At 35.7% G+C, this 19,217-nt stretch overlaps 1 protein-coding gene across 2 annotated transcripts in view; it reads left to right on the top strand.

Moving 5' to 3' along the window:
• Positions 1-19,217, top strand: part of LOC136024820 (cGMP-specific 3',5'-cyclic phosphodiesterase-like) — a 186,904-nt gene that overhangs the window by 122,458 nt on the left and 45,229 nt on the right. For both annotated transcript variants that reach the window (XM_065700299.1, XM_065700298.1), the window contains exons 8-10: positions 4,543-4,722; positions 11,480-11,582; positions 16,328-16,454. In XM_065700299.1, coding sequence (XP_065556371.1) covers positions 4,543-4,722; positions 11,480-11,582; positions 16,328-16,454 — 410 coding nt within the window. The remainder of the gene's footprint in view (positions 1-4,542; positions 4,723-11,479; positions 11,583-16,327; positions 16,455-19,217) is intronic.

Below are 19,217 nucleotides of genomic sequence, written 5' to 3'. Positions count from 1 at the left end.
AGCTACTTATCTGGCTATTGAAATTTATGATTGTGTGTTCAAATTCTGTGTGAAAAGTTGCATTAAAAATGCAAAGGAAGTTTTTTGGGCTGATTACTCCGTTTTACAGTCGTGATACCCAAACTCTTAAGAAAATAATAAGAAAAAAACTTACAGATATTACTTATGAATGATTAGCACAAATTTATGAACTGTGGCTAGTAAAATTCATCATTGTATGTTCAAATCCAGTGTAAAAGGCTGCCTTAAAAACAAAAGAAAGTTTCCTTCGAAAGAAAGAAACAAACTAAAGAAGGACTCAGGTTAATATGCAGACATTTGGTTCAAAGATAGTCTTTTGGCTTAAGATAATTCTTGAAATAACCCACAAATTGATTATTCCTTACAACAAATTTAAATGTTTTAAGCCTGGGGCCAAGTGGATTAGCACCAAAATAACAAAATTTTATTTGGTGTCAGAAAAGACCAAATTTTCTTTGAAATTTTCCACTTTTCTAATGGAACTGCCAGATGTTAAACTGGAAATGATGATTGTGGTTTGTAATCTTTTTCTTCTGATGGATGTCTGTTAGATTACCGTACACCTATTCTTGAGAATGGGGTATAGCATACCCTATCCCTGTTCAATGACCAAAGCTCCAATTCTCGTAATTTCTTTTCTTTAATACTGATTCCTACAATTACCGGTTTTCACAGCATGTTTTCACAGGTTTGTTTCGTTTGTTTGGAAAAGAGAAATTTATAAATGATAATACAGAATCATTGCTATTTCTCGAGAAATACTGTAAATTGTTTTCATCTATTTCTCACACATGAAAAATGTCATTTTCAGCCTTGAAGCGAAAGTATTTCTTTCTTATTACCTTTCAGGAAATTGAAAACTGCGCTTAAAAGCTCCAATATCTTCCAGGATATGTATTCATTTGGACGTATGCTACTAGGATATTATTTTTTAGGTGTCGTTAATGTTATTCGTAATATTGTTGTTTGAATTGTCATTATTAAGCGTTGTCGTTTTAAATTTGTTTACACTGAAAAGGGACTGCACTTCGTGGCATCTAGAAAATCGTTACTATGGATGGTTGTAATCCTACCAAAGGAAACCACTACCCAACTTTTCTCCTTTTTGCGGTTTTTTTTGGCCTTAGGCGTAAGAAATTTATTATTGGATGGGAAAAGGTCAAAAGTTGTCGGGGAAACTTAAGATTTGTTTTGGTTTGGGGTATCTTATCTAAGATATTCTGCATATTCCACCCAAAATTACAATCGTATTGTTTTTCTGGTACATTTAATAAAACATATCTTAATGAACTTATTATACCTAAAGTGTAGGTGCTTGAAAAATTCCGACCACATTTTTGTTTTATAATACAAACCTACATTATAAAACTTCCCTTGGCATACAAAAAGATAAACATTCATCAATATAACCAGTTTCTGTAAAAAAAATAAAAAAAATAAAAATAAATAAGCTACTTATCTGGCTATTAAAATTTATGATGTATGTTCGAATTCTGTGTGAAAAGTTTTATTAAAAATGCAAAGAAAGTTTTTTGGGCTGATTACTCCGTTTTACAGTCGTGATACCCAAACTCTTAAGAAAATAATAAGAAAAAAACTTACAGATATTACTTATGAATGATTAGCACAAATTTATGAACTGTGGCTAGTAAAATTTATCATTGTATGTTCAAATCCAGTGTAAAAGGCTGCCTTAAAAACAAAAGAAAGTTTCTCTCGAAAGAAAGAAACGAACTAAAGAAACGAACTAATCTTTTTCTTCTGATGGATGTCTGTTAGATTACCGTACACCTATTCATGAGAATGGGGTATAGCATACCCTATCCCTGTTCAATGACCAAAGCTCCAATTCTCGTAATTCCTTTTCTTTAATACTGATTCCTGCAATTACCGGTTTTTACAGCATGTTTTCACAGGTTTGTTTCATTTGTTTGGAAAAGAGAAATTTCTAATGATCATACAGAATCATTCCTATTTCTCGAGAAATACTGTAAATTGTTTTCATCTATTTCTCACACATGAAAAATGCCATTTTTAGCCTTGAAGCGAAAGTGTTTCTTTCTTATTACCTTTCAGAAAAATGGAAACTGCCCTTAAAGGCTCCAATATATTCCAGGATATGTGTTCATTTGGAAATGTACTACAAGGATATTGTTTTTAAGTGTTGTTAATATTATTCGGAATATTGTTGTTGGAATTTTCATTATTAAGTGTTGTCATTTTAAATTTGTTTTATACTGAATAGGGACTGCACTTCGTGGCATCTTGAAAATCGTTACTATGGATAGGTGTAATCCTACCAAAAGAAACCACTCCCCACTTTTCTCCTTTTTTGCGATTTTTTTGGGGGCTTAGGCTTAAGAAATTTCTTAGTGGATGGGAAAACCTCAAAAAGTTGTCGGGGAAACCAAAGATTTATTTTGGCTTGTGGTACCTTATGTAATATTTTCTGTATATTTTGTCCAAAATTACAATCGCATTGTTTTTCTGGTACGTGTAATAAAACATATCTTAAAAAAGTTATTGTATACTAAGGTGAAAGTGCTAGAAAAATTCCGACCATATTTTTGTTTTATATTACAAACCTACATTATCAAACTTCCCTTGGCGTACAAAAAGAGAAACATTTATCAATATAACCAATTTCTTAAAAAAAAAACGTACAAAAAAGTAAACATTCATCAATATTACCAATTTCTGTTTAAAAAAAAAGTTAATTCTCTGGTTATTAAGAATTTATGATTGTACTCGGTGTGGAATATTACATTAAAATGCAACGGTAGAAGAAAAAACTTAAAAATATTATTTATGAGAATAATTAGCACAAATTTGTGAACTACGGCTAGTAAAATTTTTCATTGTATATTCAAATCCAGTGTAAAAAGTTGCCTTACAAAAAAAAAGAAAGTTTCTTTCGAAAGAAAGAAACGAACGAAAGAAAGACTCAGGTTAATAATCAGACATTCGGTTCAAAACTTTCAATAGAAAAATTTTTAACGAAGCAGAGAAGAATTTAACTATAAGGTGATAAGGTGTCTCCATCTTTCTTTCTAAAACACTCTATGGACGAGGACAAGAAAAAAGCCCATTAAAACGGGAAGAAATCACTCTTATAGATAAAAAGAACAAAAACCTGAAAAAGATGAAAAGATTGAAACAAAAACGAAAAGAAAAAATGAAACAGAGATATAAAAAACAAATAAAATTCAAATTTGTTTTTTATATGTGATGCATGCTTTTAGTGGTTTCTTTAGCGGTCATAGAAGTTTCATAGTTGACCACAATGGCAGAACATTATCAGCCTCATTGTAAAATTCTTAGGAAAAAGGATCATAATGAAAACTGTTGTTGAGCTCACATTTATTATTGATATTCAAGGTCAAATACACTTCACACGTGATAAATTTAACACAATTAATACCACTTCGTCTTCAAGCTTGCTCAAATTCAAAACATTTGCCAAGCAAGAAGTTGAAAATACATCAAAATGTAATCACTGTCAATAGCACAAAAGCAATAAGCTAAGCTCAAACGCCATTTTCATTATATTGAATAACCAGGCTGGTATGAGAAATTATGTAAGAAAATCCCTTGCCACAGATATTTAAATAACTGGAACTAGCATATAGGAAGGAGGGAGGAGGTTATATACTATCTTCTCCAGAATCTAATAATTCTCAACATTTCCCATGTTTTTCATTTACTTGTGTTTTTTATGGGTATATTCTTTTATTTTTATAGTTTTTTGTCTTTTTTGCCTTAATCTATATTTTTGATGTCAATCCTATATTAATTATCCGTGCACCATCTAATGAAAATGACTCCTGAAATGCTCTCAAATTGTAAGTCCCTTGGACAACATCAGCAATGCCGAATCACTTAACATGAGAAAATAGTTCCTATAAACACTTTATAGTATTTGCATCCCATGGCATTGCATCCTCTTTAGTTCCTGAGCTTAACACACAGAAAACAAAGTTAAAAGATAGCTATATTATCCAAATCTTTATTAAAAAAATTTCCTGAAATGGTTTTTTTTTACAGGCTTCAGCATAGAAAATGTTTAATTTATATTTAGAATATATTTATTTACAATTTAATAATTAAACATATTTATTAAACCATTTACCGCGTGCTCTTTGATAATTCATAGTTTCTGTCATCTTTTTGGTCCTTAGCCATGTTTTTAGAAGAACATTCTTGCGTTTCTATAAAGCTATAAGGCATTCATTTACTTTGAAGTCTAAACTCCAGGAAATTTGAGAAGCTACTTGTAAGAATCTCGTGACTCAAAAAAATTTTGTTCCTTTTACTGGTTAGAGCGGAACCAATCAGATAGAATCTCATTTGTCGACCTTTTTTGACTAGTTTTGGGTTTAAGAGTAAGTTTCCGTTTCTTAAACCTTCAAAAATGTAAAAAGTGTACATTTCTCATGTCGACTTTATATAGGCCCAGCTATGCATGCCGTTCAGGTGACATGTATGAATCATGTGATAAACTTTAACTTATTTACTATGCAGATATTAAGAATTAACGACCTGTCCAAGTGGAGTGAGTACGAATTTGGCTCAACGGCGTACGAAATTGTTTCTCATCTTGCAAAGACAGACCCTAGTTTGAGATCTCTAGTTGCTCTTCCGATCTGCCATCGAGAGGAAGAAAAAAATTCAGTGGTTGGAGTTGCTTTGCTTGTAAACAAGGCAAGTTCGTTTTTCAATTCAGTAGCTTTCCACTAGAATAATAGTTGCATGCAAGAGTGAAAGGGAGCAGGTTTGGCATCTTAATCCCCCTGGAAGACCGAAGGTGCACAAAAATGACAGTGCTTTGGCAAATACAAACACCTTTTGCAACTTTTGCCACCGATTCTTTGTCGTGAAAAATATTCTCCAGGCTTGCTGCTCTCCTACAGAATTTTTCTTAAGGCCAGTGTCTCTTGGGGGTACTTTTTTCACAAATGGCTATGAAGCTTTTACCACATATAACTTATAAAATTACAACTTTACTTGAATAAAAAGTTTCTTAAAATTATTCTTATTTTTGTGGAATATTTTGATGAGAAAGAGTTTGAACAAGTTCAGAAGTAACATATATTTAATTTTGATTAAATCTCGCCATGACTTTTTTTTAATGATTTTACAGTCCCCAACAAATCATTTGTTGTTTGGTTTTTTCTTTATTCTGTTTAAAAATTGGAAACGAGGAAAAATTAATAAACAATTAAGTTTTTCAAATGGAAGTAAAGAGCGAAATTCAAACTTGAAGCAGGTAGAAATTATTATATTGCAAAGTATGCTTATGAAAGCAGTGTAAATCAACTAAATGACGATTTTTCATTGTATGTGTAGGGTTATCCAAAACTAACCGATAAAACCACAAAACATGAGCGATAAAACAAAAACCTTTCCTAAAAGCCAAAAACCGGCAGACAATAACCCAGTCTATAAGCAGTTCAATAATTTCTCACTAGCCATGATGTCGATTGCTTTTAGAAGACAATTTACGATTTTCTCGAAAAACCCAAAGTTTACTTTACTATTTCGCATTTTACTTTTACCATTTCCACATGTTTACTGTATTTACTGAAAAATCATCAGAGTACCAAGGGGGGGGGGGGTGAAAAAAGAAATCTGATTGTTTTAATTGGTTTCTTGGCAGCTCACATAACTATATAAATTTTTAAAGTTAGGAATAATCAGAAATTGGATTTCTAACGAAGAAGACATTAATATTCAGTTAAGTAAGAAAAAGTAAGCTACACTGTGGAAGCAAATTTTAGTCTTACTAAAAAATCAATTAAATAAACAAATTATAAGTCTCATAATCCAATTATTTCTGTTTGCGGCAATTTCAAGTGTCGATCTTCATTTTTGAAGTAAGCTTGAATTGTTAATAGTACCAAGGAAAATCTACTTTTTTAAGGGATAGCCAGGAAGCATTATGGGATGAGGCAGCGAAGCAAAACTGATAGAAAAGTTAATACCTGTTTGTTAATATCTTTTTCCTAAGAGCCGGTAAGAAAGCAATATGGCATTACTACCCAATTTCCAGTTACGATATTAATTTTTGAAGTAAGCCTGAATTGTTAATAGTGCCATAATAGCTTCAATTCGGATTTGTCAACAAAACAACAATGACAGATTCATTACAAAATCCAAAAAGGGCTGTTCGTTTGATGCTTCAATTTGCCGACATCCAGTTGAATTAAAAAAATTTAAATCACGTTGAAAATTTCATAATGCTTCACTTTTCTACTGTGGAAACATATTAAAGTACTCTATATTTCTACTTAGGAAAAGACTTATATTTTTTTGTGTTTTCAGCAAAGTGCTTATTTTGCTAAATTCCACAAAATATATGGAGACAATATCAGTCAGTTTATCGCAGCTTATTTTTGAGCGAAAAATGTTACACCGGCTGAGAAGCGATAATTTATACCAGTTTAGAATTTTGTTCATCATATCCCTCAGAAAAGCTTTATTTTTTTCTTAGTTATTAGTAAGGACGGTATAAACAGTGAAGGTATAAAAAACAGCAAGGCCGAGACCCAGAAAAAAAATGGTAATATGATCGACAAGACTAACAATAGGATGCTGGAAACCACTGTAATGACATCTCTCTAGTGTGGCTTAAAACATGTACCCTTCGAAAGGCTGAGGATACTAGTCTGTTGTATGAATGATCATATATGGAACAATAATGTATGGATAAAATTTGGTTCAACCCATTCTTCCAGGGCTGTAATAAAAGAAAAGTACGATAGTTGCATCGCATTTTGTGGATTAAGGAAGCAAGAGCTACACAAAAAGTAGGACCCTCTTGTATAAAGCGTGGTGAGGTCACAATAAAGGATATAAAGTAAATCGGGTTTACTTTATATCCTTAGATATTCGGGTTTACTACTACACAAAAAGTAGGACCCTCTTGTATAAAGCGTGTCGAGGTCACAATAAAGGATATAAAGTAAATCGGGTTTTATAGGCATTAAACTGCAAGAGCTTTGAACTTAGTGGGATGTAAAAAGAAACTGCACAGCTCTGTTAACCTCATGCAACTTCGAGCTAAAATTGGTTGTCAATAGTAGCATAGTGGCAATACTAGTAATTTAATGAATGCTATAATAAATATATTTATATATACTGCGATATACTATATAAACTCAAAATACATCTGCTGAAGTATCACTTAACTGAAGAAGTGATCCTTCAAAATACATAGCTCTGTTAACATCAGACAATATAGAGCTGACATAAGCTGCCAATAGTAGCATAGGGGAAGTAGTAGTGCCGCAACGGCATAGGGTACTTTTGGTAAGAGTGCTCAATTAGTTTATTAGGTGACTTTATTTTGTTTAGTTTCTATGTAAGTCTACAGTTTCATTTTCTCCCATAGTGGCTTTTAGTTTGCCAAGCAGTAATTAAAACTAGTTTATTAGCTTAATATTTGTTATCAGCTCTCTATCTTACCAGCTTGAAAAATATTCTGTAAAAAAAAGAATAAACGACATAGAAACCATTGAATCTATGGCTCTTGAATAAATTTGCTGAGAGAGATAGACAGGATCAACAATTATGACTGAAAAGAGTATGTTCTCTAGGTGATAAACTTGATGAAGAGAAATGACAAAGAAAACTGTTGAAGCGAAAATGAATACTGGCCATCAGAGACGTTTAAAAAAAAAGAAAAAGGAATTTTCTTACAAAGAGCTCGTGAAAGAACTCACAAGCAAATATTTAATTTCTTAAGGACAGAAAACAAATTTAAAGCAGGAAGTGGACATAAATCTAAAAAAAATAGTTCCTTGTCTTATGAAAATATTTGTGGATTGGAGAATTCTTTCTTTTTTGTCTAGACTAACCTTCTACTGAATTTTTGGCATTTTAAGTTTCAAGACTGATATATTGTCATGTAAGTGATGGCACCGTGAATTTTGCCATATTAAAAATGATTTCTTAGATGATACTTATCTAGAAGAACTTCTACCTACAAGTTTTCAATTCTAGACGTTCTGTACGAACTAGGCTGGAGTTAATAACTAAAACTTACGCCCTGACTACATTATAGCTATGATTGTGGTTCAAATACGGTGGCCTCAGCTAGGGCCATTCTATCTCAAGGGATGGCACACTGGACTTTGTAATCCTTTGTTTTTCGGAACGAGGGTTTAAATTTTAATGCAGAATATTTTTTGGCTTGTGTGGGGGTAAGTGATGTAACTCTGCAAGCTTAGTCACTTTGAATTCTCGGAGCTTATGGTTAAGCAAACTTCCAAGCAACATACGAACTTCAAATGTCAAGATCGGCGCAAAAACCGCCTAGTCCTGGTGCAAAAAGAAGAAGCAAATCAGAATTGCCGCACAACTACCGTTCCATTTATGTGTATCATCCGTAATATGTCTATTTGAACACAACTCAACTTTCAAGTGATAAATATACGAGTATAATGACCAATAAGAATTATGATTTAGTGCATAAATTTTTCAGTTAGGACATATAGAAGCTCGAGAAAGCAGTTTCCTATCTGTAAGATCAATCTGGGAAAAGTTACAAAAGCAAAGTAGGCACCAGTTGGCAAAACTTGGTAATAGCTGAGAAAAAATTATACTGACACAATCTGTTAAACCAATTTTTTACTATTTACATTTACCACTTCTGTAGTGTATCTGATATTGAAATAAAGGACATTTGATGTTGAAAACACTTACTATTCATAAATCTTCGCTGGCAACACTGGCAAATGGGACAGTGATGGGCTCAGGCGTTAGACTTAATTCCTTCTGTTCAAGCTAAGGTGTAAAATAACAACAGTACAACCATGGTACTTTTGAAGGGCATGCAATGACAGTTTAAAGTAAACAAAATAAGTACCATAATACCTATAAATAGTCAGTACTTGGTCAGAAGATTTCCAGTATCTATTAACAACGGTCATACTTAAAAGACTAAGGAAATTAAAATAAAAACAATCCTTTCCCCTCTTCTAGATACATCATTAGTGTGTTCCTACCTGAAAACCATGCTTTTCGGATGTTAGTATTTTTGTTTTTTCAAGAGTGTAAAGTTCTAAGGTTGTGCCACCTCTTCGTCAGCGTTGCCACGTTAAGCCGTGAAAACAAATAAGCGAAACTAATTACCGTACATAATTTGGCAACGCTCCTCGTCAGGAAATATTCAAATATTAAGAAAGGGTTGATTCCCAGTGATAAACTTCACATTTTAAGAAAAGCAGACCTTCTTAGGTTGTTAGGTGTCAATTCTTCTTTACCGATTTTTAGATGATTTCCCACTCAAGCTTCTTTTTTGAAATTTGGTGCCCGCTACATCTTTTCCGTTACAAAATGAAATACTTATTTTCCCTAATTTCTAATACATATTTGGTTGTGTAATTTCCAACAACCCATTTCAAAAAATCAAATTTTATTCTTATTTTCTTTCCTCAGTTCTTTAACTAACAGTTCTTATGACCGCACATGGTTTGAGGAAATCATGTGCAGTTGTCCCTGACTATCTGTTCCTAAATCTTTTTAAGTGTTTGTTTTTCAAGCTATTTTGATCATGCTAATCTCTCACCTCATTACATTACAAAAGACTTTACAATGTTGGATCCACACTGATCATGCCATTTATGGAATTGCTACCTTTACCTCTGATCCCACAAACCTCACCCTTTTCCAAAACATAGTCAAATATAATGCTTTTCAAAAATATCAATGCATCATCCATCTTCCTATTCTTCCAGAATCCAAACTGATTAATATTCAAAACATTAAATTTCTCTAGAAATTAGTTTAACCCAAAACTAAAGCTTTTTTTCAATAATATGAAAAATAATTAGAAAAGCTGATATTAGAAGATAATTACCAAGATTATTTCTATTACCGCCTTTATAAGCCGGTATCATTCCTGCGTATTTTAAAGAATCTGGAAACTTACCCTGTTGAAAACAATCATTAAATAGTGATGTTGGAATACTAGATGTATAAGCTAAAATACATTTCAGAATTTTTTAAGCTAATCAAGTCACTACCAGAAAAACTGTTTTTCATGGAATACATGCAAAGTAGTTTAAAATATTTTGATAATTAAGACTCTGGGAAAACACTTCATTTCAGTCATATGCTTATTAAAAGCCTATTAAAATGATCGTTAAAATTGAAGGCAAGGTTTAGACTACTGTTAAAAACACCTTTTTTTAATTTAAAAAAGTACAAGGCCTACCGAAATATTCAAAGGAGTTGAAACACTTTTAACATTACTGGGGCCCAAACAAGGGAAATGGTAAAATTGTAGTTTAGGGGCTTCTTGCTATCTTGAACAGTAGTTGAGTCAGGTGAAACAAAAATTTTAGGAATGATGCACTGCCGAAAATCAATCTTTAGAAAGTATTACCAAACTATTATATCCACCATTTTTGATGATGGTCTAGATTAGGGGCTATTAAGAAGGAAACATGTTAAGAAAACTATTTTTGGGCCCTACTTCATAATTTGCAGAATAGTTTTCTCTAAGATATTTTGCATGAAGCTCTTCTAGATTTTACCCCTACTGAGAAACGCTCAGTCAATAAAAGGCAAAATTAAATAGAAATGTTTTTTATATTGTCTTTTTTTAATCTTGTTTTAATGTTGGCTGTCAATTTATTCTAATATTGATTCCAAATATTTGAAACTAAACACGTTCAAAGTAACCTTCAAAAAGTTTTCAGTGCTATAAAATATACATGATTTCAGCAGAAGAGGGTAAAAACGTTCTTAAAAAAAGGAGGGATATCTCAGTAAACTATTTACCATGTAATTTCATATATCCTAAAGCTCTTTGTTGAAGATTCAAGCGGCCCTTATATTTTAAAATATCAATAATTTTTTTGAACATAATGGTCCCAGGTTCATGATTATATTTTTACCTTGTTTTATTTTCTTTTGATTTTTTTACGAGAGATGATTGTGTGGAGCAAATAATTGTGGGATATCAGAAAAAGTATCAGTTTGAACCAACATCTCGAGCATTGGTGTCTTTTATTAGTAATAAAAAGGTAGGGCCACAACAAAGTGCTGAGTATAAAGTTGGTCTCACTAGAGCCAGACCTAGATACATTTGGCACAAGTGAATATCAGAGCCATAAAAAAGCCAGAGAACTAGATATGTTTGGTACAACTGAATATTAAAGCCATGAGAAAGCCAGAGAACCAACTGAAATTTGAGATCAGTCTCAGGTCAAGTCATTTACTTCAGACCCTGCTTGAACTTTTCCTAGACTTTGAGCTTCAGTAGGCTAAAACTTGACTTAAATTTGAGTCAAGTCGTAAATTATTGATGGTTGTGATGAAGCTGTCTAATAAACCTTGAAAAGTATAAACTACGTTTGCTGCAATATTGCTTACTATTATTAAGCACTTAATCTTAGCCGACCATATTATCTTAGAAAACTTGCTCAACTTAGCCAATGCCTTTTTGTTTTAGAATGGATATGACCCGTTTTCTGAAGATGATGTTCAAGCTTTGGAAGCATTTTCAATTTTTTGTGGTTTGGGAATACACAACACTGTGATGTATGAAAATGTTTGTAAGTGTTTTTAATTTTTTTATATATTTTCTATTTTATTTTTTTACTAGAGCAATTTTTTATTCTTTAGTATTACATTATCCGATAATCTAGATCCGTGAAAGATATGATGACAATTAAATTATATTTATACGCAGCTTTTTTTATATTACTGTAAATGCAAGATCTGCGGGATAGTCAATGGTGATAGGGAAGAGTCAGCTACACCTTCATGCTTAAGAATTTAGAAAAATTAGGTCGATATATATTCCAAAGAATAATTTCCATCCAGGGGATGGAATAATTTCCGCCCCCCCCCCAGAATGAAACCATCATTAACTCAATTGAACGTAATAGCTCAGGACATTCCATAAAGTGAAGATGCTTAAAAATCGCAACTGGCCATTTTCTAAGCATTCATCGGAGGTAACCTTTGACAGTTGCTGCTATTGCGGCCACTCGATGGCCAATATCGAAACCTCACCCCATAATAGATTAATTACTGCAAGTTTTACGGTTCTCCTTCGTAATTAAATAAATACAGACTACAGCAGGTTTTATAGGAATTATTTTTTATAATGTTTGTTGATTTAACAATGATTTTTGATAGTTAATTTAGTTAAATAGATCACCAATACATTTTATAGGTCTCAACTTCTATATCACTTTAAATTAGAGTTACCAGCCGAGATACGAGGCACTTTGGATTGAACTTGAGCGAATTTTCTAACGCTAAGAAATAGAAAAAGGGTCTTTGGAAGAAAAAAGCTTGTCTTAGAAGCGGATTACTCTTGTCCCAGATGTAGTTTACAAGTAAAGGATGTAGGTCACCGTTGGGTCTCTGCCCCTCATCTTTTCTGATAAATTACCTGTTTTCCTCTTGTTTATATTTGTTTATAGTATAATTTCAGAGGACAGGCTAAATCCTCACTGCCAAGCCAGTAATCTCACAGGAAGTAAACTTCTGCGCTAAAATCTATGTCTTTCTGTCTGATTTAGGCCATTGAATGATAATGCTATTCAAAAAGCTTGTGGATTTGAAGCATTCATTTATCGGATTGGTCATGATCACTCTAGGATTCACCCCTACAAGAGTTTTACTTGTGTGATTATAGTGATTTTGTTCTTAGTTCCGTTACCAGACTACAAAGTCTGTTTTGAGAGTTCGCTTATAGAGTTCGCAGATACATGTTTTGTCGGAGATGACATTTGGATATTAAAAGTGAACCATTTTCTCCAATTGCGTGAGATTGTTTTTTCCCAAACCCAGGCAGGGTAAGAAAAAAGTATTTGAGAAGTACTGTCATTAATATGTCAACAGGGGGGATCAGTGGTGACACAGGTTGTTATACCCTTGTCCAATAGCTTGGCCCTTGAAAAAGTAGTACAAGTTTCACACACACAAACTGGTCGTAATACTAGTGCGCGAAGTAGCTTAAGAACCCTTGAAACCACTCAATCGCGCTACCACACTCTAACAGCAACACCTGGCATTGGTGTGGCGTTGGAGATCAAATAGCCTGTGGCCCCAATTCATCCAGTAAAAACAGTGGTGGCAAAGTTGGTGCCAGTGCAAACACCCACATTCTAGTAGGTAATCGCAGCTTTCAAATTTGAGAACTATTTTTTTAGGTCTCCTAAAAAGTCTCCAAGGGATACTGCTAACGACTTTAAATGAGACAGTTAATCAGGTTTGTCAATATGTTAATGAGATGGTAATAAAATGATGATAATTTCCGTTTATTTTTTTTATGGTGTTGTTTTTGTGGGGAAAGGAGAAAAATCTATTAGTTATATTATTTGTTTTGTTTTGTTTATTGTCAAATATTATGTTGCATGGACTTATTCGACTTATAATAAATTTTTATTATTTATCCTAATCATAAAAATAATATTACAATGTCTAAAGGAGTTAGATGGTAAGTTGGACCTTTGTTAGTTTGTGATATCATTTTTACAACACCTACATAAAAAGCGAATGTCATTAGATGCCAACAACACGGTGAATATTATGGCACGGAACAGGCAGCCAACCATTACTGCTTCCAGCCCCGTTGCATGACAATTACCTGTAGCCCCACGTACCCCTAACGTCACATTTTTTAGCACTAAAATTAGCTATCCTAAGGAAAGACTAATTTCATTTTAACTAATTCAATTTATAAATATAGAAGTATTTTAGATTTTATAAAACTTATCCTGTAGTAACCTAATTTCATAATTAAAAACTTAGCCAATAATAAGATGGTTAAAAAGATACTTATATTGTTCTGAAACAAAACACTGGCTAAACCTGTGCAATACATAAACAGTTTATCTTCCTAAATTTAAAGCTAGCAGACGTCTCTAACAATTGTTTTCTAAGCTTGTATCCTTAGGCATTGAAAATTAGATGTCCTAAGGGGAAAAAGAAGAAATAAAATAAAGATAAAGTTATAAGTGTCTGCAAACGTATCCAAGGAGACAAGAGCCAAGAACAAGTATTTCTCTCCCTTAGTTCCTTAATTCTATTAAATATTGAGTAGTAATATATCCTGGAACTTGAAACTCAGCCAAAACTAGAGTTTCTACAAAAAAAAATCTATCTTCTAATCTTTCTAGGACGATAATGAAACACTAAAACTTGATCCCAGGAGTTTACTTGTTATTGTTTAATGTTCTTCTGCAATTTGAATACATGAGAATCTTGAAATCTGTATTTCTTATTTCGCTTCAAAAAATTAATTAAAAAAGACAATAATAGAAAGAAAAGAAATGTGGACTGGATAGTGTTTCGACATACAACACGAGTACAAACACTCGGTAATTTGATGCTTAACTATTCATTGCTTTGATAATCAAGGAGGCACACTCGTGCCTCTATAAAGAGGCGACCCACGACAATGTTAAGCGATCTTCGGTTCCAGTGGTCGCAGAGGGATGGGGAGGGATGCATTTCGTAGCCCGAGCTCCAACTAAGAAACCTTCAAAATTTCATCCCCCTCCAACTTTTCCTTCATGGGGAAAATCTGGCCGAAAGTTTCGACCCGTCAACCCCCCCCTTTAACATTGTCCGATCGGGCTGAAATTCACAAGTTAAGGTCCCCTAGGGCCCAGGAGCTTATCCGCGAAATTTCAGCTCGATCCGATAACTCCTTCCCTGTTTTCCAGAAACCACGCATAGCCACTTAAAATTCATTTTCTTTTTTTTTCTAGACGCCTACAGGTCACATCCGACATCGGATCTGGGTGTACGAAGACTCATTCGATGCGGAATTCTCCGAGTAATTTTCCTGGAAGGTTTCGTAGGAAAATCTTAACCCCCCGAAAGTTTCGACCACCCAACCCCACCCCACCCCCTGTTAACGTTGTCCGATCGGGCTGAAATTCACAAGTTAAGGTCCCCTACGGCCCAGGAGCTTTTAATGTGCAATTGCTAACAACGCGTCACAACAACAAACAACTTGAGACCAACACAACTGCGAACGCTCCTCTAACACTCTAATTGGTTCAAATCTTAACTCTTATCCCCCCTCCCCATGAAATTGCTTTAAGGCCTGTCTTATTACCTCTTCAATCTGTGTTTAATGAAATCCTGATTTTTATTTGGATCCAGATGCCTGTCCAAACATGATTTTCAGCAATCTATCATCATTCATCTGTAAAATGTAAAGCTATCATCTTACTGTTTTTAAGCCATGGACCTAGAAAGTCAAACAGAGACACATCTTTTGTACTGCTTATTGCTTGATACACATCCAATCATTCGGTCTGTATGTTTGGTACCTAGAATTATCCCTAGACATTTCATTTTATACATGAATACATAGCCTGATAGCCACTAAAGTACCTTAATTTGCGTATCCTTCTAGTACCTGACTGAAGGATCCAGGCTCAATTCCTCTGGTCGAAATTTAAGCATCATCATACGTAAACATCACGTTTCTTGAAAATCGAAGAACTGCATTAACTATATGCCTCTGTAACAAATGGTCCATCAATTTTTAAGGACATCGATCACACAGCTCAGACTTGGAAACCCTCTGCGACCACCTTCAGCAGCTAGAGTGTATCACAGTCCTTCATCAATGTTATTTTATCGTAACATGTGCAAGATTCGTTTCCTTAACTATACGTACAACAATTTATAATGATTTTACAGGATTGTTTTACTGTATTGTTGACTGTGGTGGATTGGCACGTTTAGGTTTTCATCACACCAGTGTCCTCAGCACTTCCTCTATTATCCCGAAGCGGAGTGATGATCGCAACGTACTGAAGTTAAATCATTCCGCTTCAATGCTCCCTATTATCCTTCATATTATCCTTCCAATCCTCCCTATCAGGATCGTTGATTCCTGTTAAACCAAAAACCAGAGGGCAGGCAGTTGTCGGTTTCTTTCAAATTTCCTTGTATATCCTGAGCAAATAAGTCTGAACTTGGCTTCGAAATAATCTTACATGTCCTAAGCTAGTCTAGAAAGTGTATTATAATCAGAGTTACAAACTCAGGAAATTGTAGAAGGATTGGGGTTTCATTTTACATTTCTTGTTTAGTGAAGACAAAACAATGCTTTCAAATTCTAGGGGAGCAGGTAATTTAGCTTTTTTCAATGAAAATACCAACAGAAAAGGAGTGGTTCAAAATAATGTGATGCAATCACCATGTGCCTCCAACCTCGAATGAGTTACTTTAATTTTCATACAATTTTGGAAATAAAATTTTAGTTTGCACAAATTTTCAGTATATCACTAAACATATTAAACTTTTAATGTTTGATTACTAGGCAAGCTGATGGCGAAGCAAAAGGTGGCACTTGAACTTTTGTCTTTTCACGCTATGGCGGCAGATGATGACGTGAAAAAGCTGAAGAAAGCTCACATTCCTTCTGGAAAGTATTTCGAAATAAACAGGTAACAGTTACGCTTGAGCCTCATAGGAGCCCATCAGTAGAATTGGTTAGGGGGTAATATATCTCCCAAAATTTATGGCTGTGACATTTTTATAGTGAAAATGCCAAAAACGACTCACCCCCCTCCCATTCATGTCAGTGATGCCAATCGATCAGTTTCGATTCGTTTTTTGGATCTAAGCCTCTTATTGATTCTTGACTTTAAATCCATAAGAATATTCCCTATAAATAAGTTTTAATGACAAACAATGAAAAGTTAGGATAGTAGAATTGAACTTATTTCATGTGAAGTAAATAAGAAAAGAGCAAACAGCCCATCCTCAATCATATTAGCAAAAACTGAAAAACACTAGACAAGTGTGTGTGTGTGTGTGTGTGTGTGTGTGTGTGTGTGTGTGTGTGTGTGTGTGTGTGTGTGTGTGTGTGTGTGTGTGTGTGTGTGTGTGTGTGTGTGTGTGTGTGTGTGTGTGTGTGTGTGTGTGTGTGTGTGTGTGTGTGTGTGTGTGTGTGTGTGTGTGTGTGTGTGTGTGTGTGTGTGTGTGTGTGTGTGTGTGTGTGTGTGTGTGTGTGTGTGTGTGTGTGTGTGTGTGTGTGTGTGTGTGTGTGTGTGTGTGTGTGTGTGTGTGTGTGTGTGTGTGTGTGTGTGTGTGTGTGTGTGTGTGTGTGTGTGTGTGTGTGTGTGTGTGTGTGTGTGTGTGTGTGTGTGTGTGTGTGTGTGTGTGTGTGTGTGTGTGTGTGTGTGTGTGTGTGTGTGTGTGTGTGTGTGTGTGTGTGTGTGTGTGTGTGTGTGTGTGTGTGTGTGTGTGTGTGTGTGTGTGTGTGTGTGTGTGTGTGTGTGTGTGTGTGTGTGTGTGTGTGTGTGTGTGTGTGTGTGTGTGTGTGTGTGTGTGTGTGTGTGTGTGTGTGTGTGTGTGTGTGTGTGTGTGTGTGTGTGTGTGTGTGTGTGTGTGTGTGTGTGTGTGTGTGTGTGTGTGTGTGTGTGTGTGTGTGTGTGTGTGTGTGTGTGTGTGTGTGTGTGTGTGTGTGTGTGTGTGTGTGTGTGTGTGTGTGTGTGTGTGTGTGTGTGTGTGTGTGTGTGTGTGTGTGTGTGTGTGTGTGTGTGTGTGTGTGTGTGTGTGTGTGTGTGTGTGTGTGTGTGTGTGTGTGTGTGTGTGTGTGTGTGTGTGTGTGTGTGTGTGTGTGTGTGTGTGTGTGTGTGTGTGTGTGTGTGTGTGTGTGTGTGTGTGTGTGTGTGTGTGTGTGTGTGTGTGTGTGTGTGTGTGTGTGTGTGTGTGTGTGTGTGTGTGTGTGTGTGTGTGTGTGTGTGTGTGTGTGTGTGTGTGTGTGTGTGTGTGTGTGTGTGTGTGTGTGTGTGTGTGTGTGTGTGTGTGTGTGTGTGTGTGTGTGTGTGTGTGTGTGTGTGTGTGTGTGTGTGTGTGTGTGTGTGTGTGTGTGTGTGTGTGTGTGTGTGTGTGTGTGTGTGTGTGTGTGTGTGTGTGTGTGTGTGTGTGTGTGTGTGTGTGTGTGTGTGTGTGTGTGTGTGTGTGTGTGTGTGTGTGTGTGTGTGTGTGTGTGTGTGTGTGTGTGTGTGTGTGTGTGTGTGTGTGTGTGTGTGTGTGTGTGTGTGTGTGTGTGTGTGTGTGTGTGTGTGTGTGTGTGTGTGTGTGTGTGTGTGTGTGTGTGTGTGTGTGTGTGTGTGTGTGTGTGTGTGTGTGTGTGTGTGTGTGTGTGTGTGTGTGTGTGTGTGTGTGTGTGTGTGTGTGTGTGTGTGTGTGTGTGTGTGTGTGTGTGTGTGTGTGTGTGTGTGTGTGTGTGTGTGTGTGTGTGTGTGTGTGTGTGTGTGTGTGTGTGTGTGTGTGTGTGTGTGTGTGTGTGTGTGTGTGTGTGTGTGTGTGTGTGTGTGTGTGTGTGTGTGTGTGTGTGTGTGTGTGTGTGTGTGTGTGTGTGTGTGTGTGTGTGTGTGTGTGTGTGTGTGTGTGTGTGTGTGTGTGTGTGTGTGTGTGTGTGTGTGTGTGTGTGTGTGTGTGTGTGTGTGTGTGTGTGTGTGTGTGTGTGTGTGTGTGTGTGTGTGTGTGTGTGTGTGTGTGTGTGTGTGTGTGTGTGTGTGTGTGTGTGTGTGTGTGTGTGTGTGTGTGTGTGTGTGTGTGTGTGTGTGTGTGTGTGTGTGTGTGTGTGTGTGTGTGTGTGTGTGTGTGTGTGTGTGTGTGTGTGTGTGTGTGTGTGTGTGTGTGTGTGTGTGTGTGTGTGTGTGTGTGTGTGTGTGTGTGTGTGTGTGTGTGTGTGTGTGTGGTGTGTGTGTGTGTGTGTGTGTGTGTGTGTGTGTGTGTGTGTGTGTGTGTGTGTGTGTGTGTGTGTGTGTGTGTGTGTGTGTGTGTGTGTGTGTGTGTGTGTGTGTGTGTGTGTGTGTGTGTGTGTGTGTGTGTGTGTGTGTGTGTGTGTGTGTGTGTGTGTGTGTGTGTGTGTGTGTGTGTGTGTGTGTGTGTGTGTGTGTGTGTGTGTGTGTGTGTGTGTGTGTGTGTGTGTGTGTGTGTGTGTGTGTGTGTGTGTGTGTGTGTGTGTGTGTGTGTGTGTGTGTGTGTGTGTGTGTGTGTGTGTGTGTGTGTGTGTGTGTGTGTGTGTGTGTGTGTGTGTGTGTGTGTGTGTGTGTGTGTGTGTGTGTGTGTGTGTGTGTGTGTGTGTGTGTGTGTGTGTGTGTGTGTGTGTGTGTGTGTGTGTGTGTGTGTGTGTGTGTGTGTGTGTGTGTGTGTGTGTGTGTGTGTGTGTGTGTGTGTGTGTGTGTGTGTGT

This window comes from Artemia franciscana, chromosome 3 (assembly GCF_032884065.1).
Source record: "Artemia franciscana chromosome 3, ASM3288406v1, whole genome shotgun sequence".
NCBI lineage: Eukaryota > Metazoa > Arthropoda > Branchiopoda > Anostraca > Artemiidae > Artemia > Artemia franciscana.
The sequence above is the reverse complement of the archived record's forward strand: the minus strand, read 5'-3'. Positions and strand labels throughout refer to the sequence as shown.